Source organism: Atheta coriaria, unplaced genomic scaffold (genome assembly GCF_025399875.1).
Source record: "Atheta coriaria isolate IRGN ID8LTWV9N9 unplaced genomic scaffold, Caltech_Dcor_3.1 hic_scaffold_9_pilon, whole genome shotgun sequence".
Classification (NCBI taxonomy): Eukaryota; Metazoa; Arthropoda; class Insecta; order Coleoptera; family Staphylinidae; genus Dalotia; species Dalotia coriaria.
Genome location: NW_027045451.1, coordinates 11,316,860 through 11,339,599, shown reverse-complemented (window position 1 = coordinate 11,339,599; position 22,740 = coordinate 11,316,860). Strand labels below are relative to the sequence as shown.

The window sequence follows — 22,740 nt, the reverse complement described above, 5'->3', positions numbered from 1 at the left end:
AATTACAATGTGCAACAATCCTTGAAAAATCCACCCAAGGACGATACGCTTGTCAAGTTACAAATTCATCACCTTTACGGGCTGTTTTTAATCTGGGTCATAGGAATCACGATCAGTTTTATAAGTTTTCTACTTGAAGTGCATCGGTTCAAACGTAGAAAACGTCATGAATTAAAAATATAATTAGTAAATCGGAAGCAATATATGATTATTTAAAATATTAACAATATGTATGATGAATTGTGATATGATAGATGTTTTATAAATTGCTAGGTATGTTCAGGAGATACAGGGTGTTTTGCACCTTTTTCGAAAATAACCACAAAACGAAGTCAAAACACTAAAAAATAAGTCATTTCCCATCAAAATAACCTGTTATACATCCTGTACTTTGCAATAGGAATACTAACATGCGATACACACCATACAATTACTAAAAATACCCATATTATCAAGTTTTCACTTTCACATAAAAAACCAACATTAACATAAATAAATATTATTACGTTAAACATTCATTAGCTTCTAAAACCGTAGCGTAAAAGCCCTTCCTTCCTTAAATACCGCCGATCAATACAAAAACAACAATCGCATGTGCGATGTGCATCTCTAATATTATAGAGTACATTGTGTCCAATCAACCATGACCACCCAACCATGCTACACAACTCGCATTGCGAGTGGTCTGGCCGTGTAAAATCACGCGAGTAAACATGGCCCACGCACATGTTGAACACGATTTATTATAATTAAAAACACTACTACTACTTTATGAAACTCACTGGGGAAAACATTAGTGTGTAGCATAAGTCATGGAAGTAGAGTCAATAAACATTAGTTTAGTCGTATAGCCCAATCGTTTAATACTAATTATCGCTAATGAATCAATAACAATTTCCACTGGATATAAATGCAGTTGTAACTTATGTTACTACGAGTTCATCACAAGACGTCTCAGGGTTTAAAACACGAAGAAAATTTTTTTATTATAAACATTAAAAATTAAAGAACATGATTGGGTTGCCAAAATTTAGTCCTTTAAACCTGTTTATTTCTATTATCCTGCGAGAGTATTTCACAACAAGCACGTGTTTTTGGTTATTCGATCAAAACCACGAGGTTTTAACTAATTTTAACCAAGATTATTACATTTTGAATGTTTACAACGATAAAAATTTATCAAATATAAACATTAATAAGTTTCACTGTCGAAATTTCGTAGTGCAAAGTGATTATCCATTAAAAATGTTTGAAATTATTGAATCCATGCTCATGAAAGCTACAGAAACAAAATATTACAATCGGTGATACTTGTTTTATCCGTCACAAGATGGATTTAAGGAAAACCTGTTGGAATCTACGAAATTATTGCGTGTTTTCCAAGTGATTCTTGTAAATATAACTGATAGTGTAAACAAGATGCAAAAAACGTTGACAGTTACTAAACCAATGTTAAATAACAGTTCCAAATTAAATGAAAAGACAATCTTTGAGTATAGTTTTCAAAATTGGAGTGATTATGAAGAAAAATGGCTGTGATTCGTAAAAATGTGAAAATATTACCAGAATTATATTCGGATAAGTTGCAGAAAGGACTAGTGTTGAATTATGCGGCGTTTACGTATGGAACTTATGTAAATCTTGGTAAAAAGTTATAATTTTGAAGAAAAATTGTTGTTTAAGTTAGTAAATATGTTTTTAGAGAAAAATAAAGGGCTTGAACTTCAAGTTCTATTGGAGTACTGCGTAAAATATCAATTTGTATGTAATTTAACTGTGAGTAAAGATAAATGGGGGGAAGTTTTTGGTAACGCGTCGGATCGAGGTCCTTTAAAGTGGGTTTCAGTTGGTGATGTTGATCTTACTTTAGGTAAGTATTAATCTAGCCATTTAAAGACACTTTAACCATTTTTAGCGTACACTATTTCTTATATTTTTATTATATTTCCACGTTTAGTTCTTGTATTTAAACTTTTTATTTTAAAACCTTGAACTTTGTTCGCACAAAACTGGGAAATCTACGAGTTAGGTTATTCAATGCTTGGGAGTTCGCGCACGCACTCGAAATCACATACGGCAAATTCTAACTCGTGACTAAAGTACTTTTTGTGTTTTGAAACCGTGGAAAAAGTAGAAAAAGTCGATGATCAAGATTTGAAAGAACTAAAAGTTAAACAAACGAATGTTTTGCTTTTCTTAGCACCACATTCGCCTAGAAATTGTTAAAAATGTTTAAAATTTTACATTACAGGTGGTTTTTATATGCAAGGACGAAAATTAGAATACGTCGACTTTGTGGGCCCTACAGTCCGCTTAGGAATAACTTGCTTAGTCCCAAAACCAAGGTAAATATTAATAATCCCCAAAAATATTCAATATTCGCAATAAATTTTCAGTGTTGCAATTAATATGAAAATCGTCCTGCAGTCTTTTTCTTTAGCAGTTTGGTTGATTATAATCGCCACAATGATAATATTTTCATTGCTTACTAAATGCGTCGTTACATTGCATCATCAAAGGTAACAATAACAAACAACAACTTCCATTACGTTTAAAACTCACGTTGTTTGTTTTTTCAGTGTGGAGATATCATACTGTGTGTTTTTAATCCTAGCAATTACTCTCCAACAAAGTATCTTCTCTCAAACTTCAAAAATACTAAATTCAAGAGAACAATTCGCAAAATATTAATCATCTTCATAATATTCACGCTTGTGATAGCAACGGCCTACACTAGTCAATTATACAGTGCTCTAAAAGAGACAAAATACGAGAATGTAGTTAAAACTGTCCAGGACCTCGAAGACAGTGGATATAATTGGGGAGCACCACATGTCACTTATATTGAATCTTTGACAAGTACTCCTGGTTATACTTATTACAAGTTATTATCAAGATTTAAAGCTGTCGATGATGATCAAGCGCTAATTCGACGCTTTTATCAAGGGAAATTTGGTTTATTGACTGAGAAACTCGCAAGGGGGTATATTTTGAACCCAACGATGCGTGCGGAGGATCTGGTGAAGTTTACAGCAATGTCAGAGGATTTGTTTTGGGTGTATACGGCTTTCATGGTGCAGAAACACTCGGTATTTAGGGAGACACTGCAGATGCATTTGTTAAATGTTATGGAGAGTGGATTGTTACTATATTGGGAACACGAGGTAAAGATAATTGTATAAAATGTTGTAATGTTAGGGTCACCTTAGTAGTTGGTACACAATTATGAGGAGTACAAGAGGAGAATATGTCTGAACTTGTGACTTAACGTTCTCCCACTCCTAACTACAGGTTTTCGCTTGTAAATGACTTATTAAGTCACGCACGAGTAGCCAGATAGCTGCGTCTTACCCCCACCACTATTAGCGGGTTGCCCGAAGGAATAAAAAGCAGGGCGCAAAGAACACCGCCCTCAGTCGTGCCTGAATCTTCCAGCAATCCAGTCGCAGCTTCCAAGGTTCCTTTTCCTCTCTTATTGGGTCTTAAGATCGATTTTCGCACACGGAAAGTGTTTTCCCTCCACTTAACCTCTCTATATGACCTGTGGACATAGATATACATAAAAAAATCGGTTTTTAACTTATTACAATAAATTTTATGTGTTTCAGATGCTCCGTGAAGGAAACTACAAAGCTCAACTAGTACTGGAATTCACTGAAACAAAAATAACTCAACCGTTAACAATGGCGCACATCCAAGGAATCTTAGCATTGTGGTTGATTGGAACATCCCTGGCCTCCTGCCAATTTCTCTACGAACGATGCCAGCATAAATCTTGAATATAATTTAATATTATTAACATCATCTGACATCTATAACCTTCAATGAATACAACAGACATTTATTTTAAATACACTTAATAATTAAAAATCTACAACCGACTATCGGAACATCTTCTTAACAATCTCGTTATACTTAATCTTCTCCTCCTTGATCTTACCCTGCACCATTTGCACATAATCAAACGCGGCGCGATTATGCGGCTCGCGATTCAACACCTCCTTAAAACTACTCATCGCTAATTCATAATTACCAAGAAAATAATGTGATTCGCCGATTTTATACGTCGCTTTCACGTTGCGCGTGTCCAAATCAAGGCACTTCTCACACAACCTCAACACGCGATCGTACTCTCTGGATTTGAACGCGCACAGTGCTAGGTTATTGTACAAAGCCACTTTGAGCTCGGTAAGCTCCGCAATAGTAACACCGTCGACCACAGATGGCGGATGTTCGACATCCATAGGTATCGAAAGCAAATATTTCAACGCTTTACGATATTTATAACCCGCTTCATTAAACTCGTCTTTTTTCACGTTTGCATTCCCCGCGGTTTTTAATTCTTGCGCTAGATTATGTTTAACACCAGCCGGCCATTCGTAAATCATCCCTGCGGATTGGAACTCAACTAATTTCAGTTTGAAGTTGTCATTATGTGGTGCTTTGCATTGGGAAACTTCCCCTGTGCACATTGTTTGCAAAAGTATGGAGATGTTGCGTTCAAAGTCGCTGTTTTCAAAACCTATGATCAATTCGCTTTTGTTTTTTGTGTCGTTAATTAAATATGCGCATTTTGCACGTTCTGTGGGTTTGTTTGTACCGGCAACTCCGCGCTTGATAATTTGCTTCTCGAACCTTCCATCCGGCGAGCGCCAATTGAGCTGGAGCGTCGTCAACATTCTGACTCGGTGAGATGCTTGCGGATTAACTCTTTCGTGGTTTTGTAATATTTACGAGCGATTCGATCGTCGCAGGCGATTGCACTTGGCAGGACAGCTTTGCAGTCCTTGATATATTGTCCTGTGGAACGATTCGAGGTGAGCAACGCGTGTAAGATTGGTTGCACACCTTGATTCGGTCGCTTAACAACAATTCTTCGAATTGGCCACTGAATTATGTACAACCAGTGGTTGTTCAGCTGCGGAAAGTAACGATAAATTGCTGTTTCAACGTTTCCTGGATCTACAGCGTGTACAATTATATTTGTATCTAAAATTAAATCATTTTAAATTAGGATAGGTTAAGTTAGGTTAGAATATGTAATACCTGTAATGCGTCTAGGAAATTCTCTGGAAAATAATATCAATGCAAGTTTAGACACACCATAAGCAATAAAATGTGTCCGGAACTCTCCTTGATTGTTTGTTAAACAATTCAAGTCATAAACATTCACTAGCCGATGAGCATCTGACACAACATTAATTATTCTTGCATGATCAGACCTCTTGAGGGTCCTGAGTAATTGGTGACTTAAGTAATAAGGTCCTAAGTAGTTAGTTTGGAATGTTACATCAAAACCATCCTTTGTCAAAGCTTGTGGATGGTAGAATACACCAGCATTGTTAACAAGTGCATAAATCTCATCAAATTCCTTATCAATATTATCTGCAAAGCTTTTAATGCTGTCAAATGAGTTCAGATCTAAGTGCTTCACATGAATCTCAGCCTGATTATTGAGTAAATCTTGAATTTCTAGTTTTGTGTCAACTGCTTTTTCAATGTTTCTGCAGGCCAAGATTAATGTTGCTCCTGAGAATTTAATATAAGTATAAACAAAAATTTAGCTGCTGAATATTAATATACATGCCTCTTTTAGCTAATTCATATGCAAGGGCTTTTCCAATGCCACTGTTTGCTCCAGTTATCACAATTACAAGTCCATCCAGTCGAGTGCTACACTGACAGACACCACCAGCAAAATAGCGCCTGCAATGTCATTAACTAATCACTGATACAATTAGCACTTATGCCACTTACATTAATCCATAAGTAACTGTGCCAATTGCAATTGTTCCAGCAAGATACTTCCACATTGCTGATGCAATAAATTCTTGACTTAAATGACAGTATTTTACAAGTTAAACCCTGATTCACAAGAAATATCAACATAAATGGTAAGATAAGTACTCACCAGAGGTACTCAATGGCTATAAGCCGTTAATTCATTTAATTTCACGTTTAATTGTTCAAGTTTTTGTGCGGAAACCAGGATTAATCAGATTCTAACCTCCACATAACGGTGAAGCTATATTTATAAGTAAATTATCATAATTTAGCAATTAAGAAGCGTAATAAGTACAAATAGTTGTTTAAAATTAATAAGTTAAGTCGCGGGAGGTAACTTTAGCGCACATTATTTATCAGCGCACCGCAGATTACAACAAATTCAAAAATCGATTAATTCAATGTCACATTTATTCGATTGCGAATCTAGGCAACCAGTGGACCGAATATTTTATTTAAATTATATTTTCGTGCTTTAAACAATAAAAGATATAAGTTGATACTTTATTAAGACTGATAGATTACTAATTTATACCAAAATATTTTTCTTATAAATCTCTATCCAAAATTGATAGCTATTTGCTGTTTTTTTAACTGTTAAACTTAACCTAAAACTTAATAATCAGTTAAGAAAAATTTGTTTAAACAAATAATGGCGATTACACTTCGCGATAAACGCGAGACATACTATTTTCGCGAAACACTATCATCAGTTTTGCGAGGACTCATTGATAACTACACAGTAATCGATTTAAGAAATGAATCTGCAGTTTATGGCAGAATTAAAGAAGTAACTGCATTCATGGATGTTGAGCTTGATAGATGCGTATTTAAAAATCCAAGAGGTAATGTTTATTCACAACAAACATCACTTTCTAAACCTCCAAGTATAATTTTCCAGGTGATTTCTTCCCGTTTGAAACGTTCTACGTAAAAAGCCGCAATATTCGCTATGTACACATTCCTGAAGGCTGCACTGCTCAACAATTAATTGAAAAAGGCATGCATGTTAACAAACCACCAGGAAAACGTCCACCTCATACCGGAAAGAAACCAGTGTATAAATTAAAACGCGCTCAGAATTACCAGAATCAAATTCTTAAAGAGCTTCATTCACAAAAATAATTCACAATTATGTATTAATAAAACCTAAAACCTAAAAATATTGCAGTATTATGCTACATTTGTTTCTGAGCACAACACTCCCCGCATTGGCACTCCATCGCCGCGAACTGAAACTCATCCTGCAGCTTCTCAAAGTCAAAATCGAAATCCTCGAACTCTTTGTGCGGTGCCTCATCGAAATACTTCACATACAGCTTTTCCAAGTCAGAAAAGAAGTTGTCATCATCCGCGTTTTTGAATGTAGTGTATTCCTCGACGATTTTTAATCGCCGCTTGCGTGCAGGCGTGGGGGAACTCGGCTGGGGAACTTCTTCAGGGATTAAAACACCTTCGCCTTCCAGGCGGCATTCGGGTAAGTGCATTATCACATGCACACTTTGCTCAACATAACGTACTTTAGGCTCATGATGTTGTTGTAGATGTGGCGTATGGTGGCATGATTCTGTGGAATTTACAAAGTTATCAAGAAGAGTTAAGCGGTTGAAATCGTCGAGGAGATTGCAATCTTCTAAATAGGAAGGATTCGGTTTAACATCGTCGAGGGCAGCTAAAACATCGTCGTCGTTGGTTGAGAGTTCTACTACGAAAATATCATTTGGTGGCTGGACGTTGACTTCTTGAGGTTTGGATTCTAAAACTTTTGAAACTTCGGGGAAGTTTTGATCTTTTTGTAGTGGTGGTTGAACTGGTGGTACATATTCATAATCTTCACCATCTAACTGAAATTTTAGAATTAATTTAATACTAGTTTATGAATTATTAACTTTTACGCATAAAAACATAAAAATTTAGGCAAATTTCTAACAAAACATTAAGCATTACCACAAAAACTTATAAAATTAATTAAATTCTGTTCTTAAACTTACATTTAAAGGATAAGTAGCATCAGAATCAAATCCACTTAAATCTCCACAAACAACAAAAGGAATAACTTTCCTATTAACGCCAGTTAATGCATCAAAATTATACGAATCTACACCCAGGAAGTTTGTCAACATTTTAGGATCAAATCCTTCTGGTGGACTGTACTCTGTCCCAATAATAAAAGCCTCTGAAATTTAATTATAAAAAAATTTGTTTATAAAAATAAAGTATTAATCAAAAGTTTTACCAGCACTGGAATTTCTACTACTTGGTGGTTTACAAATCTGCACACTCTTAAACAACATTTTAAACTGACACACCAGCAAATTATTCTGTTTGCCTCTGAATATTTTGGCAACAAACTTCCCACCAGGTTTCAACACATTGCAGCAAATGTGCAGTGCACCCAAGAGAAGTTGTGATTGGATATAAATGTCCATATCATGCAATCCAGTCACTAATAAGAATCAATATGATAAAATAATTGATTATGTATTAGTTTTTATTGTTTTACCATCTGGTGCACCATCACAAATGACTAAATCAGCATGATCTCCCTCAAAATGGCGGATTATTTCAAGTGCAGTGCTATATTTAGTAATGTCGCCCTGGATTTGAATGACTCCAGGCAGAGGAGACATTGGTTGTAGATCTACAGCAACAATTTTTACCTTATCGTTGATTTCTGGTTCATAGTGGGCGCATTTGTTGTATTTGTCTTGCATTTCTTCCAATTGTTCTCCAATGTAGAGATACCTGGAGAGGACTTGTGACCAGCTGCCTGGAGCAGCACATAGGTCAACTGCCTTGGTAACACCTAAATTATTTTAAAGCGAAATTAACTTTTTGTAGTTGGTTTTTTTGTAAGTAATTAAAACCTTCAAATAAATTATAGTTTGTAGCTAATTGCATCAGTTTGAAGGCGCTTCGAGCACGCCATCCTTCTTCCTTTGCCTTTCTGTAATAAATATCACGCTTGTCCTTCGATCTTTTACCCATTTTTATTTAAAAATGAACAATTATTTTTACGGTCTTCTGAAACTATTGTAGGGTTAGAATTTGATTGACAGCAAGTAAAAGTTTCACATGCTTTCATTTGTATTCAGTTTGTAATCAGATACTGTGTGTTCAAAGATTTGAACAGAATTAACTTATAAGTAAACATATTTACTTAAATTTAAGCTATTTTGAACACAAAGAAACTTGAAAGTATGTAAAATGTATTAATGGCTTCATTTAAAATCAATTTCCATTTGAAATCAATATTTATCTAGCAGAAACATAATTATAAACTATTACGGTCTTCAAATCTGTTTGTATATCTATTCGTATAAGGTGCTGCCCCCTATAATATTGTTTGTGTTCGGGTGTAACGAACTACCACGAACTGTCGCTCCACAAGTTCACTGCTCACTGTTTTCCTGCTAATCCTGCTGCTCACTGCATACCAGCTACCAGCCACAGGTCCACAATTTTTGCGACAGTATGTTCGCTCGCATCGCTTTATTTACAATCGCACGTCACAATCAGACAATCAATTAGTTTTAATCAGTGATACACATTGTTAACCTTTGAGTACTTTGAACACTATCGTAAATCCTGCTGCTACTTCAACAGCCCATTTAAAATCATGGAAGAACAAAAATCTATGGAAAAGTGCTACGAAAATTTGATTGTTATCGATGTCGGTGCGAATTTAACAAACAAGAAATACAGCAGAGATCTGGACTCTGTGATTCAAAGGGCTCAAGATGCTGGTAAATATTTAATAAATTTAAATAAAAGTAACATTAGAGTGAACTGTAATTGTTTTTAGGAGTTCAAAAAATAATGGTAACTGGTACATCAGTGAAATGCAGTAAAGAAGCCCTCAGATTGACTAGGATTTACCCTGGCACATTGTATTCAACAGCAGGTATAAAACCATCAACAAAATCATACATTAAAAGACTAAAATATTGTTTTTAAAAAGGAATACATCCGCATGATGCAAAATCCTACACAGAAGAAGGCTGGGAAGAACTGAAAGAAGTGGCAAAGAATCCAGAATGTGTGGCAATAGGTGAATGTGGCTTAGATTACAACCGAAACTTTTCAGAGCCTGATGAGCAAAGAAAAGTCTTCAAAAACAAGTAATATAATCATTCCCAACAAAATAATCAAACTAATTTAAATTATTCTTAGATAGACTTAGCATGTGAACTTAAAAAACCACTGTTTGTCCACGAACGAGAAGCGCACGAAGATGTGCTCAACATTTTAGAAATGTATACCGACCGCCTGCCGCCGGTGTTAATCCACTGCTTCACCGGCACCACCGAGCAGGCGATGAACTATCTAGATAGAGGCTATTATTTAGGATTGACGGGATATTTATGCAAAGATAAATCAGACACAGGCGTGCGAAAACTGCTCGTCGATAATCTGATACCCTTGGATCGTTTGCTGGTGGAAACGGATGCGCCGTTCATGTATCCGAACACGCGAGCATCAAAATTGCCGGTGCATGTTAAGGACGGACTGACTGAAAGGTATAAATAGTTTTAATTAAAGTATTAATTCGAAGAAAGCGTGAAAATCAGTGGGTTTATTCGCGAATGCAATATTTCGGCGTTTGCGCGGCGAAATTCTAGCTGGGATAATCTATATTCGTAGTAATTTTGCGTCATGAACTTGGCACATGTTCAAATTTCACACAGGCGCAAAGTGTTTATCGCTATCGCGCTACCGAATGTTGCAAATAGAAAAATGAAATATTGTGAAATAATAGTAATGTTTTATGTGTGTGTTTATTTCTAGATCGATGACGTTTCTACATCGGTATTGTACGTTCCAACGCAACGAGCCGTGCTCATTGCCAGCGATAGTGGAAATGATTGCGGCGTTTATGAATAAGACGCCCGATGAAGTCGCGCTGGCAACCGCCTTTAATGCGCTGAAGTTATTCGGCCTATCGCAATGACGACACTGCGTGCAGCAGCCAAAAATGACAAATTTTTGACGAAAATTCAAACGCCTTGCAATAAGAAAGCCGCGCACACTAGAAATTAACCATTTATGGATATATTCCAATGGTTTTACAATTCGTAACAATCATATCTGTATTGTTTGTGCTTTCTTTATTTATAAACTTACATTAACGTGATGTAACGTTAATTTTTTGTTCACGGTGTATGCGCTGGCTTTCTACGCTGTTAAATTAAATATTTTTAATTAAAACGCGCGTCCGACGCGATCTAAACACATTGTGATACCTAAAAAATGTCACTGCTATTTTACACAGAGCTATTTTTTATGAAAACATGTTTTGTAAATATTTGCGGAACTAGAATGCGTTATTAGACTAGACTGTAAACACTAACTGGTCGAGAATTTTGCATGTTTTGCGAAATCACTGCGATTTCTAGCACTGACGGTACATTAATTATCATTGTTGTTATTAAAGTGACACGTAGCGTTACTATTTGTACACAGAACACAGAATATGTTCAAATTGTACAGATAAACGTGTAATATACTCTTATTATGGTCACTTGTGTGTGTGTAAAAACTAAAACTTTATAACTTGTCATAAATTTCTATGGCATGCAATGTGTTTTAGTTTAAATTTAGTTTCTACGCGCTTATTGCTCATGTTTATATTGAATAACTCAAGAGATTATTTGTTGTAACTATAAATATGACTATCTATGTTATGTGTCACTCGTTAATTTAAGTCGCACGACTGTAGTTTATAAACATTTCTGTTCATTGTATTATTCCTGTTTGTATCTTGCCAATTTTATGGACGAATGGTGCCCAACATTGTGATAATGATATTGCCTTAAATGAGCGCCGAAATAAAGATGGCTGAAATCGATATTTAACAAAACTGTTTTGTTTTTTGTAATGGCGCAGCGTCGGACATGTTGTTTGACCTTCAGTCACCTTTACTTGCCCTCACGGTTTCAATTTCATCTGTAGGTGATAAAAGATTGATGAAAATAGAAAATAACATGTTTCTAGACATGTGTACAGTTTTTTTTCTTGTTTGGAAAACGTTCACCCCTCGATTTCATAGGTAAAAACATGCGATGTGTTATAAATAGCGCAGTTCAAACAGTTCAGACGACCCAAGGCGATTGCATTCGCAATGTGCAGCGTACTTTGGCTCGATGCGTGTGATAAACAAAAATATATGTACGCAGAGAACAAAACCCTCGGAATTTTCGTTAAAAATGCATGTATATTTACTACCCAAGTCGGTGCCCCCTTTTTGTTGTTATCGCCGCTTGTTATTTAGAGATAATATTGTTTACTGTCTCTGAATATCTGCCCACTACTTAAAATGATATTTCTAATTTTCAATTACTAGAAATTTCGAGAAATTACACAAAATAATGGCGGATTAGTCATTTTAATAGACTTAACTAATAAAAAGTACGAAAATGTGTTTTGTTATGAAAATTATAAGAAAATTACCTGTGTGTATGTACGAATGATTTTAATTTGTAGGATTAATTAGAATGTGCTTGAAATCATGGCGTCTGTGAAGCATAACAAAACATTTGCTTTTGTTATGTGTTCGTCAGCTGCTCGCAGTATCGATTAGCCATGACTTGTGTATTTGTTTTTGCTGGAATATTCTAGTAACTTCTGTCGGCGATTCCCACTGCTGCCAACTATTTCCTAGTAACTACACCTTTTAAAAACGTAAATTCTCGGTCTTTCCTCACTGAATTTCAGAAATATTGCAGCCCAACATCTAAAAAAATATAAACCGTTTTGATCGTTCTTTAAAATCTATTAAAAGTGTCTTTGTTTTAATATTTCGAGAATTTGCAGTGGGTCCATGACTGGGCGTCGAGACTAAAATAGAGGGGGAACACATCCTGGTATAAAACTGTTGACATTCCGTATTTCGCATCATACGTTTGTGAAACAGAGAAGCTCATCGGTGGATCAACAGCAATTTTTGGTGTGCGATTAATAGTGGTGAAAATAATTTCTCAAATAAGTGAATCGATAAGAAAGCAGGTAAATACATTCAATATTTGATAGCATTCGTTATCTGTATGAATTTCTGACCTTTCGTATGCATTTTCGTTTGTCATGTACGCAGTAGTTTTGTTTCATTCACCCAGGATACATCCTTTGTTTGATTTCATTTTTCCTACAAAATTCTAAAATTCTCTACAGTGTTCAAGCAGTGCATTTAATTTAGTTACGCGAGCAGTCTTTAGAAATCGATTGCTCGCGTGATGCAATTCCTTTGTTCATCGCGCAACAAAATGGCGTCGTTGTGAGTGATCATTACTTACGCGTCCATTCTTTGTTACAGAATGCAGATCTTTGTTAAGACTTTGACGGGTAAAACCATCACGCTTGAGGTTGAGCCTTCCGACACTATTGAAAATGTTAAGGCCAAGATTCAGGATAAGGAGGGCATTCCTCCAGACCAGCAGAGATTGATCTTTGCTGGCAAGCAATTGGAAGATGGACGTACATTGTCCGACTACAACATTCAGAAGGAGTCTACCCTCCACTTGGTTCTCCGCCTGCGTGGTGGCATGCAGATCTTCGTCAAGACTCTGACTGGCAAGACCATCACCCTTGAGGTTGAGCCTTCTGATACCATTGAGAATGTCAAGGCTAAGATCCAAGACAAAGAAGGAATCCCTCCAGACCAGCAGAGGTTGATCTTCGCCGGAAAACAGTTGGAAGATGGCCGCACCCTGTCTGACTACAACATCCAGAAGGAGTCCACACTTCACTTGGTTCTCCGCCTGCGTGGTGGCATGCAAATCTTCGTAAAGACACTCACAGGAAAGACCATTACTCTTGAGGTTGAGCCTTCTGACACTATTGAAAATGTCAAGGCTAAAATCCAAGATAAAGAAGGTATTCCTCCAGACCAGCAGAGGTTGATCTTCGCCGGAAAACAATTGGAAGATGGCCGCACCCTGTCGGACTACAACATCCAGAAGGAGTCTACCCTTCATCTGGTACTCCGTCTCCGTGGTGGTATGCAGATCTTCGTAAAAACCCTGACTGGAAAGACCATCACCTTGGAGGTCGAACCTTCGGACACAATTGAGAACGTCAAGGCTAAAATTCAGGACAAAGAGGGCATTCCCCCAGACCAGCAGAGATTGATCTTTGCAGGAAAGCAGCTGGAAGATGGCCGCACCCTGTCTGACTACAATATCCAAAAGGAGTCTACTCTTCATTTGGTATTGCGTCTCCGTGGTGGTATGCAAATCTTCGTCAAGACATTGACCGGAAAGACCATTACCCTTGAGGTGGAGCCGTCTGATACAATTGAGAATGTGAAGGCGAAAATTCAGGACAAGGAAGGTATCCCACCAGATCAGCAGAGGTTGATCTTCGCTGGCAAGCAGTTGGAAGATGGTCGCACTCTTTCTGACTACAACATCCAGAAGGAGTCTACTCTTCACTTGGTTTTGCGTCTCCGCGGTGGTATGCAGATCTTCGTGAAGACCCTGACTGGTAAGACCATCACTTTGGAGGTCGAACCCAGCGACACTATTGAGAATGTTAAGGCTAAGATTCAGGATAAGGAAGGTATCCCACCAGATCAGCAGAGGTTGATCTTTGCTGGCAAGCAATTGGAAGATGGACGCACTTTGTCCGACTACAATATTCAGAAGGAATCAACCCTTCACTTGGTTCTGCGTCTGCGTGGTGGTATGCAGATCTTCGTGAAGACCCTGACTGGTAAGACCATCACCCTGGAGGTCGAACCCAGCGACACTATTGAGAATGTTAAGGCTAAGATTCAAGATAAGGAAGGTATCCCACCAGACCAGCAGCGATTGATCTTCGCTGGCAAGCAGCTGGAAGATGGCCGCACCCTATCAGACTACAATATCCAAAAGGAGTCTACTCTTCATTTGGTATTGCGTCTGCGTGGTGGTATGCAGATCTTCGTCAAGACCCTGACTGGAAAGACCATCACTTTGGAAGTTGAGCCCTCTGACACAATTGAAAATGTCAAGGCTAAGATCCAGGACAAAGAAGGCATTCCCCCAGACCAGCAGCGATTGATCTTCGCTGGTAAACAATTAGAAGATGGCCGCACCCTTTCCGACTACAACATCCAAAAAGAATCCACCCTCCACCTGGTCCTCCGTCTCCGCGGTGGCATGCAGATTTTCGTTAAGACCCTGACTGGTAAAACCATCACCCTGGAGGTTGAGCCCTCTGACACAATCGAAAATGTCAAGGCTAAGATCCAGGACAAAGAAGGCATTCCCCCAGACCAGCAGAGGTTGATCTTCGCCGGCAAGCAGTTGGAAGATGGCCGCACACTCTCCGACTACAACATTCAGAAGGAGTCCACCCTCCATCTGGTGTTGCGCCTCCGCGGTGGACAGTAGAGATGGACGATGAGCATATTATTATAAAATCACTCGAGAAATTTACAAATCGCTATACTATTTGCTATATGATTTTTGTAACTTTACTTACTTTCATTGACAAGGCTGTAATTTGATTTTTATACTTTTCTTAAAACGAGCAAAGTTACACCAAAACATGATTTGAGGAGAATAAACGCAATCATTCACTTTTCTTATTCGAATCTCCTTTATTCTGTGCGTAGCGAGTGCACGTAGGCTTTGAAGCTCTTGATGGTAAATTGTGAGTGTGTTAACCAAATAATAAATGTCTTAACCATTTTAATTTTCTATTTTGAACCTTGCAATCCTTTCCTTCAAGAGGAGTCCTCGTCACGATTGGCTGTTGGCCAAGAGTGGAACTTTTTCTTTACAGATTACAGGGAAAAGGAATAAAAAATATAGAATTACGTAGTAAGAGTAGAAAGCAATAAATTGTCTATAACTCTTTGGTCAAAGTCAAGTAAGTATGAAAGAATTGTTTTCGGCTGAAAGACAGGGTCGAACTATTTTTAAAAATTGTTTTTGCTCGAAGGACAGGGTCGGACTATTAAAAAATAGTAAAACAGAAATTTTATGATTTTAATTAAGATAAGAATTAAAATTTAACTAACCTTTTTTGTTTCCTACGATTTTTCTAAAAACTTTCATTGTTTTATTACCCGGATGAAAGTTTGAAATAATATTGTTTTGAAATATTTTAAGTTCTGACGAAGTTTGTGAAATTCTGCGAAGATTCATAAAAATAAATCGACCTCTTCATGCATTCTGCGATCCTGATACAAACTTGCTCCGAAACTTGTGTCGAAACACAATTTGCACATTTTAATTTCAACCTAATTTTGTGAATACTGCCTAAATTATCAGTCTGATAAAAAAATTTTACTAAGATAAATTGTTCAAAATAATTTCTTCTACTTTCTGCAATAAAAAATTTAATTTTCAAATTTTTATTTTTTGCATAAGAAATGATGGGGAAAATGTAGAATTCAATTTATTGCAGTTTTCTCGCAAAGTTATAATGCTATAAAAAAACTGTTTTCAGTTTCGTATGCAGGGCATAATTTTACACTATGGAGCACTTAAAAAAGTTTAATTATCTACAATTATGTAATAAATGAAAATGGTCAATAACTCGAAAACTAATTACGTCATCGAAATCAAACCAAGATTAATGGATTCCTTGCATAATTCTACATCTATTTTGAAAGTTTCGTGAAAATCGGAAGGGTGGTTCAATTTCATCAGTTTTGATTTTCACCAGATTTTTCCGAATTATTGATGTTATTAAAAAACTGACTTGATATCTTTCATCCCATTGGAAAACTGTATCGATTGGCGTTTTCCGTTTTTCTCTAGCATAAAAAATAATTTTTGAGGCCAAAAAGAGTCAAGTGGAACCTCTTGATGTTTTCGAGGAGGTTTTGGTCAACTTTAGAAAATGGAAAAACTAAATCTGCCATTTAATAGTTTATTGTTACGTCATGAAGAAAGTGCAAAAGGTTTTTCTGCAACTTTCATACTTTTCGAGAAAATCGCGTCGGAAAATTTATTTTCACAAAATTTATTTAGAAATTTTAAAATCTTATCTGATGTAGAATTTTACCCTCGATAATAAACCGTTTTCAGTTTTTGATTATCTTAATTAGTTCCTGAGATATCTGCTAATTAAGTAGCGCTGAAAGTACGGGTTGCACTAAAAAGTATCTACAGGCTATACCGTAAATGATATTAAGTAAAACATTTATAAAAGAAGGTAATTAATAACATCTCTACGCGATAGTATCATTTGTTTTAAATAATTATTGAAAATGGTGTAAAAATTGCCAGGCGCCTCCGCCAAATTTTAGATAAGAAATTACACATTGCAATAAAATTAATAACTAAGCCTTTTCTGTGCAAATCATCTTTGGATTTACAAGGACGGGTTATGTATGTTGTAATAAGTATCACGCAGTTTAAAAATATCGTTTATTTATTTACACGAAAAAGCTATCGCATTCATTAACAAATCTCACAGATGAAATAAAATCTTATTACATTTGGCCATTATAATTACACGATAACAATCAAATTGACTAAACACAAATGGTCGACATACAAATTTTCACAATAAAATTTTGATGGCGCATTTTGTTCATCAATCAATTTTTCATCATCAACAATCCGGAGTTAAACGCCTGATCGAGATACAAAACCAAAATTCACAGTTCACCAAGTATCTAACATGTGTAATCAAAAATCCAACTTAAATGCAAAAGAACATAATCTAAACCTACTAACACATCATAAATATTTTAGTCATCCCATCGAAATCACAAGTTTCGTTCACCCAAACACCTTTTTTTCGTTAGTGTGCGCCCCGCATGGTCGTCGTTTGTAAATGAGCAAATAAACTACACGTAAACGTAAAGAGAAAACAACAACAACGGAATGATCTTATTTTAAGTAGAGTTAAATAAGTCAGAAAATTATAGACTATATAAATAAACAAAGAGAAAGAGGCTTTAGATCGTGTTAGTTGAAATGGCAACTCTGCAAGTGTAAGAATTACGAACTAAATTTAAAACAATTAACATACATAAAATTATTTTATCCCAAAAACCGTGTAGTTGTGTCATATTAGAATAATGTCCGGCTCTCTCTTTAAAATTTTCTATTTGTTAACATTTGTATGTATTCTGTATTGCTTTGGGTAGTCCTATGACCCTTTTTTTTCTCACGTAAATAAGATTAAACAACAATCCAAAACTAATCATCACCCACAAAAACGTCGGCAAGTTGTAATGACGCATAAAATTACATTCTAATCACTTTAAAAGTTAAAAAAACAACAAACGAATATACAAGATGAGCGTGAATTTCAAGATCGTCAAGATGAATCGAGGTAAATTAAGTCGTAATTTGTTCTCATCCCGTTCGCTAGCTGAAATATATAGCCAATCGCATCTCAGTAGCTAGCCTTAAGTTTAGTATGGGTTCAAGAATTGTTCGGTTGGGGGAAATTGTACTGTCATTTGAATAGAATTTGTATCGTTTGTTGCGTGTACACCGTGGACAGGAGAGATAGGCGACAAAACGGGCAAACAAAGAGAGAGTGGGTGTGTTGGACACGTTAGAGATCCGCAGCGATCATGTCTGATGGCTTTTTCCGTTCCTGGTGTGCGCAGGTGACTTCTGCGCGTTGTTCGCCGCCATTTCAGCTACTTGCACAGCCATCTGTTGCATACTTGTCTCTACGAAATTTTGATATACGGGCTTCATTAACTAGAAAAAGTCAATATTTCAATACAAATCGAACAAATTATTGTTTATACCTTAAGATATAAGTACCACCACACAAGTTAATAAAAGTATTCAGCTAATAATAGGTTATAAGTGTATCTATTTGAAGTTAAGTCAAAGAATTAGATTTGTATAGGTTATGTTGTTGTTACTTACGACTACTCGTATTTGACTTGGTGACTAGGTCGTAACAAACAAACACTTACTCTCTACAACAGAACAAGAACAAATTGTGTATTATTTGCACACGCACGCACAAAACACACGTGATTTCAAGCTGTATTAGCTGAATACTTTTATAAATCAATGATTCATTATTAATTGTTGTTGTTATACATACGCTTCCTTGCTTTTCGTTTTTTAAAGTAAGCATGCTGAGCAAAAATTCCACACATTAGTCATATATAAACACAGACAAAGTTTTTAGACTTGTTTACGAAAAGTAAACAAATTGTCGTCAATATTTTATTGTTACCATTGGCAACTTGGTCAAAACTAAATAAACTATGATAATACAACTTTTACGGTGCCATTTTAACGTGAATTATTTATACTTTTAAAGAAATATGTAATAATAAAATGCCACCATAAAAATTGTAAGAATTTAATAAATATTAAGTTGTGTCTTGATTAAATATTGAATGCCAAGATGTAACGGTAAAATGCAACGCAATCGACGCCATTATAAGAAAAATGATGAATCTTACGTTTTCCCATATCAAATTCGCCACTTCGTCGATCTGCACTCCAAGTTCTCGCATCTCTCCGCTATACCTAATTTTTAAACATAGCAATACGTTAAATATGTTGTTGAAACAGTTGAAATAATAATTCATTACCTTATGTACGCCCACAGACTAAGTGTAAGGAATGCAACGCCCATTCCCATGTTAAATAGATTCGCGATTGAGTAGATGCCAAACAGACCGCAAATCGCCGAAGCAAAGTAACAAATCACAGCAATCGCAAAGAAAACTGCGGGCGTTCGTGCTGCTTTGAAGATATTCTTACTCTCATTGTGCGATTTGAACTGATTGAATGTTTCTTCAAGATCCTATTAAAAAAAATCCAAAAATATTAAATTTTTTTTAAAGTTTAAAAAGTTTTTAACTCTTACATGCTCAAGCTGATCCCTATATTTCTCACTAAATTCATCCCCGCCCATTTTCCGCTTGCTGGCGAATTGATTTAAAGCCTTATCTTTGACACGTCGATGCTCCGCTTCGATGGTGGCAGTGTTCATGTACGGCTTCGCCCCGCCGCAAACATCCTCCATCATGGTGATGTACACGTCCTTGGCGTCGGCGACCGCCGAGAGGTTGTTGGCTTCGGCAGTGGCCTGTATCAAACACAAAACACGTGAATGCACGCACGCTTCAACAATCAACACAACAATCAATCATGCGTACCACCAGCATTGACTTCGGTTCCGGCAGCTCATTGCCACTGTAGATCTGAATGTACGACTTGAAATACTGCACCAAATCACGGGCCTTCACCTTCTGTCCGTTGATTTGCTTCTGGACTAGGTTTTCGGGCGCTAGGATCATTGGTATCAGCACTTGCAATTGCTTCTTGAACTCACTGGATATATCTGAACAAAAAATAAGTTAAAATGATTTCATTACTTTTTTAAGAAAAAATATTTACCTTTTAATCTTCCGTCAAATGAAGGACTTGTAGCCACATCCAAACCAGGATGCGGCATTAAAAAGCAGGCGATTTCCGAAAAACAAGACCGAATGTGATTCCGCAACGATTGTAATTCAGGGTGTTGTTTGTCCGAAACCTGAAGGCGTTTGTTTAAGATTTTCTTGCCTCCGGACGCGCCGTAATCAGCTTCGTAGGGGTAACTCCAATCTCTGACTAAGAATTGCAGCCTCTGGAAAGGTATCTTACCAGAATCAGCCAGTGCTAATCTACCATATTCAGTAAACAACTGCAAATGCTGTAAATCATCTTCCTGGATATTCTGTGACAAGTTGTAGATTTGTACTGAACTGATCATTGTGCTGAGGGCAAAAACAGTCGCACAATCTTTCACTGTTGATTCACTATCAAATGTTCCTTGGGTATCAAGGAGAACTATTGCCACCTACACATAAATAAATTTAAAATAACTAAAAGTTGGTATTTAAAAAGTTATTTACCTTCTCGCCTGACTTTAATTCTGTTAAAAACACTTCAGACCACATTTGGATGCCAGTTGTTTCCCTCTCAGAACCACCACGCCATGAAAAACCCTCCAAAGGTACATCCTGAGGTCCTAACCAATCCATACCATTCTCATTATTCACATACTAAAAGTAAAACGTGAAAAATTATTGTTTTCGCAGCAAAATGATGGAATAACTAACCTTAACATTCATGTATCTAAGAAAAAAGTCCAACAGAAATGATTTTCCTTTCCGGAAGGCGCCAGCTACCGATACCACAATCACAGTACGATCGCGGATCTCCTCTCTGAGCAGCACATTATTCAGTGCTTCTTCATCCAAAGAGAATGTGTGATCATCATTCGCAATGACAATCTGTATTGCATGTGGCTTATTGTTGTTCATGCTGGCCATGACGATGTCTGTCGAGAGAAAAAATCAGCGCTATATAATGAGTAATTAACATATGGATGGCCTTAAAAGAAGCTATCACATCCAAGGTGCAAAAGTGAGCTATTTTTGTTCGAGCAAGCAGCGCGCGCCCCGTAATTTCCGCACTCGCTGGTGTTTTTTCCAAGCGATGACGCCGGACTGTGCTTACTTGTTGCTGCTCCACGCGTGGTTGTGGCACGTCGAGGAATTCACGTAACGTTGGCTTAATTAGAATCGGTCGGTCTATCCCCAAATAAGACGTAATTTTGAATGATTTGACACTTTGTGCGTACTTTGCGCGAATCGGGTCGCCCGCCGCAGCGCTCAACGCGTCACAAGCCTATTTCTGCATTGCAGGCTGGCCCGAGCTGCAAGCGGTGTGTGATTGCGGTCGCGTCTTGTACGATTAATTAAACATACCTTCGACTGTTGAGGTATTAATAGGAGGCAAGTGTTTACGTTGTCTTAGCTCGGCCATGTTGCTTCTCGGACTGTCGCAGTGACGGACGGCGCGAGCGGAATCTGGGCAGACGGTGTCGATTCGCGAGCGCAACCTGTTTGACGACGGAGATTCTAGGCGATGAATATTGCTGATCGCATGCTTGTTTGTGAATGTTTAATGCGCGCAATCGAATTATGTGTGACGTTTGTTGTTAATTGATCTTAGACGTGACGCGGCCAAAAATTAGCAACAAAAGAAAACAAAGGCGGGAGATAACAACTTCGCCAATTGGACACTAGGTGGCGCTAGGTGTATTAAAACTGAATAAATATTGGCTACACAAAGCAACTGTTGTTTGTTGCAACATTACGCTGCATATCACGTTACATCTATTCAATATAATATGTTTTAATTAATGAGAAATTAGAGAAAATTATAGAATTAAGCTGTAATTCAGTTTAATTTAAGCTGTTGAATAATATATGTATAATTAGTTGCATAAAGATTATTGGCATAGATTATTGCAAATGGCTTCCGAAGTTTTAGTCGTATTGATACTTGAAATTGATAGAAGCAGGTGGTTAATACGGCAGCAAAAAAGCAAGCGATCAAAAATATTTCTTGTACGTTTTGGCTTGGCGCTTAAGCCAAGTGACACTGAGGGATTTTCGTCGAAGGATCGGTAACTCGGAAATAAAACCCCGGTGACTTGGACGAGTTTTGCCGGAATTGCCGGAATAAGAACAAGCCGGGAATCGAACGAACACCACTACATAAATACGTATGCATTAGGAACATCGAGAAAAATAAGAGAAGTCTCAAAAAGCCGTTTCGTCGCGCACTGCGAAGTTGCGGGACTGGCGAAGAAAAAGAAAAAGGAAGAGAAAGAAAACGACGACTTGCAGCGCGCACCTTTCGCCGAGGAAAGCACCTTCCAGGAAGGCAAGGACTAAGAGACGATAGGAATAACACGAATGGCGGGTCGAAGGCGTTCAAGGGGTTCGAAACGAGCGCAGTGAATCGTGCACGCCGCCGCCACTGCCGCCGCCGCCAGCGCAGAAAGACGTGAATTGCAGGGGAACGAGCGAACATAAAGGAGCGGATGGGATTAGGAATAAACCTTTAGTTGTCTTATTGAATTCCGGTCAGAAGCGTGTCTTCGATGGTCGAAACGAAGGAACGAAATGAAGCACTCATTCCTCAACGCGCGCGCGTCTCCCTCGTTCCCTCGTTCCATATAACAAAGTCTAAAGTA

The 22,740-nt window shown here is 37.2% G+C and overlaps 7 protein-coding genes across 13 annotated transcripts; 3 read left to right on the top strand and 4 right to left on the bottom strand.

Moving 5' to 3' along the window:
- Positions 1–1,199: 1,199 nt before the first annotated feature.
- Positions 1,200–3,779, top strand: LOC135799061 (uncharacterized). Of its 4 annotated transcripts, none has more exons than XM_065312073.1 (6): positions 1,200–1,644; positions 1,703–1,870; positions 2,252–2,345; positions 2,428–2,519; positions 2,580–3,164; positions 3,609–3,730. In XM_065312073.1, the coding sequence occupies exons 1-4, from the start codon at positions 1,530–1,532 to the stop codon at positions 2,438–2,440; spliced, it is 390 nt and encodes a 129-aa protein (XP_065168145.1). In that variant the 5' UTR covers positions 1,200–1,529; the 3' UTR covers positions 2,441–2,519; positions 2,580–3,164; positions 3,609–3,730. The 4 variants fall into 4 exon arrangements, with proteins under 4 accessions (XP_065168145.1, XP_065168144.1, XP_065168143.1 ...); XM_065312072.1 differs by having other exon boundaries at positions 2,397–2,519; XM_065312071.1 differs by lacking the exon at positions 1,200–1,644 and having other exon boundaries at positions 1,826–1,870; positions 3,609–3,779.
- On the bottom strand, positions 3,770–4,679 carry LOC135799060 (peptidyl-prolyl cis-trans isomerase FKBP5-like). The gene has a single exon (XM_065312069.1). The coding sequence runs from the start codon at positions 4,677–4,679 to the stop codon at positions 3,882–3,884; it is 798 nt and encodes a 265-aa protein (XP_065168141.1). The 3' UTR covers positions 3,770–3,881.
- Positions 4,538–6,728, bottom strand: LOC135799057 (retinol dehydrogenase 12-like). Its single transcript, XM_065312066.1, has 5 exons — positions 5,912–6,728; positions 5,758–5,835; positions 5,588–5,706; positions 5,047–5,529; positions 4,538–4,989 (listed from the first exon to the last, which is right to left on the bottom strand). The coding sequence occupies exons 2-5, from the start codon at positions 5,811–5,813 to the stop codon at positions 4,673–4,675; spliced, it is 975 nt and encodes a 324-aa protein (XP_065168138.1). The 5' UTR covers positions 5,814–5,835; positions 5,912–6,728; the 3' UTR covers positions 4,538–4,672.
- A 138-nt stretch (positions 6,729–6,866) lies between these two features.
- Positions 6,867–8,981, bottom strand: Trm7-32 (tRNA methyltransferase 7-32). The gene is made up of 5 exons (XM_065312065.1): positions 8,652–8,981; positions 8,288–8,590; positions 8,021–8,230; positions 7,776–7,960; positions 6,867–7,628 (listed from the first exon to the last, which is right to left on the bottom strand). The coding sequence occupies exons 1-5, from the start codon at positions 8,770–8,772 to the stop codon at positions 6,963–6,965; spliced, it is 1,485 nt and encodes a 494-aa protein (XP_065168137.1). The 5' UTR covers positions 8,773–8,981; the 3' UTR covers positions 6,867–6,962.
- Positions 8,982–9,181: 200 nt separating this feature from the next.
- LOC135799059 (3'-5' ssDNA/RNA exonuclease TatD) lies at positions 9,182–11,632 on the top strand. The gene is given in 4 exon segments (XM_065312068.1): positions 9,182–9,530; positions 9,590–9,688; positions 9,746–10,304; positions 10,573–11,632. Coding segments are annotated over 4 exon segments (948 nt in total). The 5' UTR covers positions 9,182–9,403; the 3' UTR covers positions 10,736–11,632.
- Positions 11,633–12,628: 996 nt separating this feature from the next.
- Positions 12,629–15,452, top strand: Ubi-p63E (Polyubiquitin-63E). Its single transcript, XM_065312064.1, has 2 exons — positions 12,629–12,789; positions 13,094–15,452. Exon 2 carries the CDS (start codon positions 13,095–13,097, stop codon positions 15,150–15,152), a length of 2,058 nt encoding a protein of 685 aa, XP_065168136.1. The 5' UTR covers positions 12,629–12,789; position 13,094; the 3' UTR covers positions 15,153–15,452.
- A 1,675-nt stretch (positions 15,453–17,127) lies between these two features.
- atl (atlastin GTPase) lies at positions 17,128–21,719 on the bottom strand. 4 transcript variants are annotated; one of them, XM_065311337.1, is made up of 10 exons: positions 21,464–21,719; positions 20,813–21,033; positions 20,606–20,755; positions 20,106–20,550; positions 19,865–20,049; positions 19,573–19,794; positions 19,295–19,509; positions 19,163–19,229; positions 18,796–18,829; positions 17,128–18,437 (listed from the first exon to the last, which is right to left on the bottom strand). In XM_065311337.1, exons 1-10 carry the CDS (start codon positions 21,519–21,521, stop codon positions 18,370–18,372), a joined length of 1,665 nt encoding a protein of 554 aa, XP_065167409.1. In that variant the 5' UTR covers positions 21,522–21,719; the 3' UTR covers positions 17,128–18,369. The 4 variants fall into 4 exon arrangements, with proteins under 4 accessions (XP_065167409.1, XP_065167408.1, XP_065167410.1 ...); XM_065311339.1 differs by lacking the exon at positions 18,796–18,829 and adding an exon at positions 18,612–18,664 and having other exon boundaries at positions 18,368–18,437; positions 21,464–21,718; XM_065311336.1 differs by lacking the exon at positions 18,796–18,829 and having other exon boundaries at positions 21,464–21,716.
- Positions 21,720–22,740: the final 1,021 nt, after the last annotated feature.

Excerpts from the sequence above, each read along its gene's own strand:
- Trm7-32 (XM_065312065.1), bottom strand. The coding sequence starts at position 8,772 with ATGGGTAAAAGATCGAAGGACAAGCGTGATATTTATTACAGAAAGGCA. Across the intron at positions 7,961-8,020 it reads TAGTAGAAATTCCAGTGCTG|AGGCTTTTATTATTGGGACA; the intron begins GTAAAACTTTTG and ends ATTAAATTTCAG. Across the intron at positions 7,629-7,775 it reads ATGCTACTTATCCTTTAAAT|TTAGATGGTGAAGATTATGA; the intron begins GTAAGTTTAAGA and ends CTAAAATTTCAG.
- Ubi-p63E (XM_065312064.1), top strand. The coding sequence starts at position 13,095 with ATGCAGATCTTTGTTAAGACTTTGACGGGTAAAACCATCACGCTTGAG.
- LOC135799057 (XM_065312066.1), bottom strand. The coding sequence starts at position 5,813 with ATGTGGAAGTATCTTGCTGGAACAATTGCAATTGGCACAGTTACTTAT. Across the intron at positions 5,530-5,587 it reads ATATGAATTAGCTAAAAGAG|GAGCAACATTAATCTTGGCC; the intron begins GCATGTATATTA and ends TTAAATTCTCAG. Across the intron at positions 4,990-5,046 it reads ATTTCCTAGACGCATTACAG|ATACAAATATAATTGTACAC; the intron begins GTATTACATATT and ends ATTTAATTTTAG.
- atl (XM_065311336.1), bottom strand. The coding sequence starts at position 21,521 with ATGGCCGAGCTAAGACAACGTAAACACTTGCCTCCTATTAATACCTCA. Across the intron at positions 20,050-20,105 it reads ATTTGACGGAAGATTAAAAG|ATATATCCAGTGAGTTCAAG; the intron begins GTAAATATTTTT and ends TTTTTTGTTCAG. Across the intron at positions 19,230-19,294 it reads AGTCTGTGGGCGTACATAAG|GTATAGCGGAGAGATGCGAG; the intron begins GTAATGAATTAT and ends TTTAAAAATTAG.
- LOC135799061 (XM_065312071.1), top strand. The coding sequence starts at position 2,493 with ATGCGTCGTTACATTGCATCATCAAAG. Across the intron at positions 2,520-2,579 it reads GTTACATTGCATCATCAAAG|TGTGGAGATATCATACTGTG; the intron begins GTAACAATAACA and ends TTGTTTTTTCAG. Across the intron at positions 3,165-3,608 it reads TACTATATTGGGAACACGAG|ATGCTCCGTGAAGGAAACTA; the intron begins GTAAAGATAATT and ends TATGTGTTTCAG.
- LOC135799060 (XM_065312069.1), bottom strand. The coding sequence starts at position 4,679 with ATGTTGACGACGCTCCAGCTCAATTGGCGCTCGCCGGATGGAAGGTTC.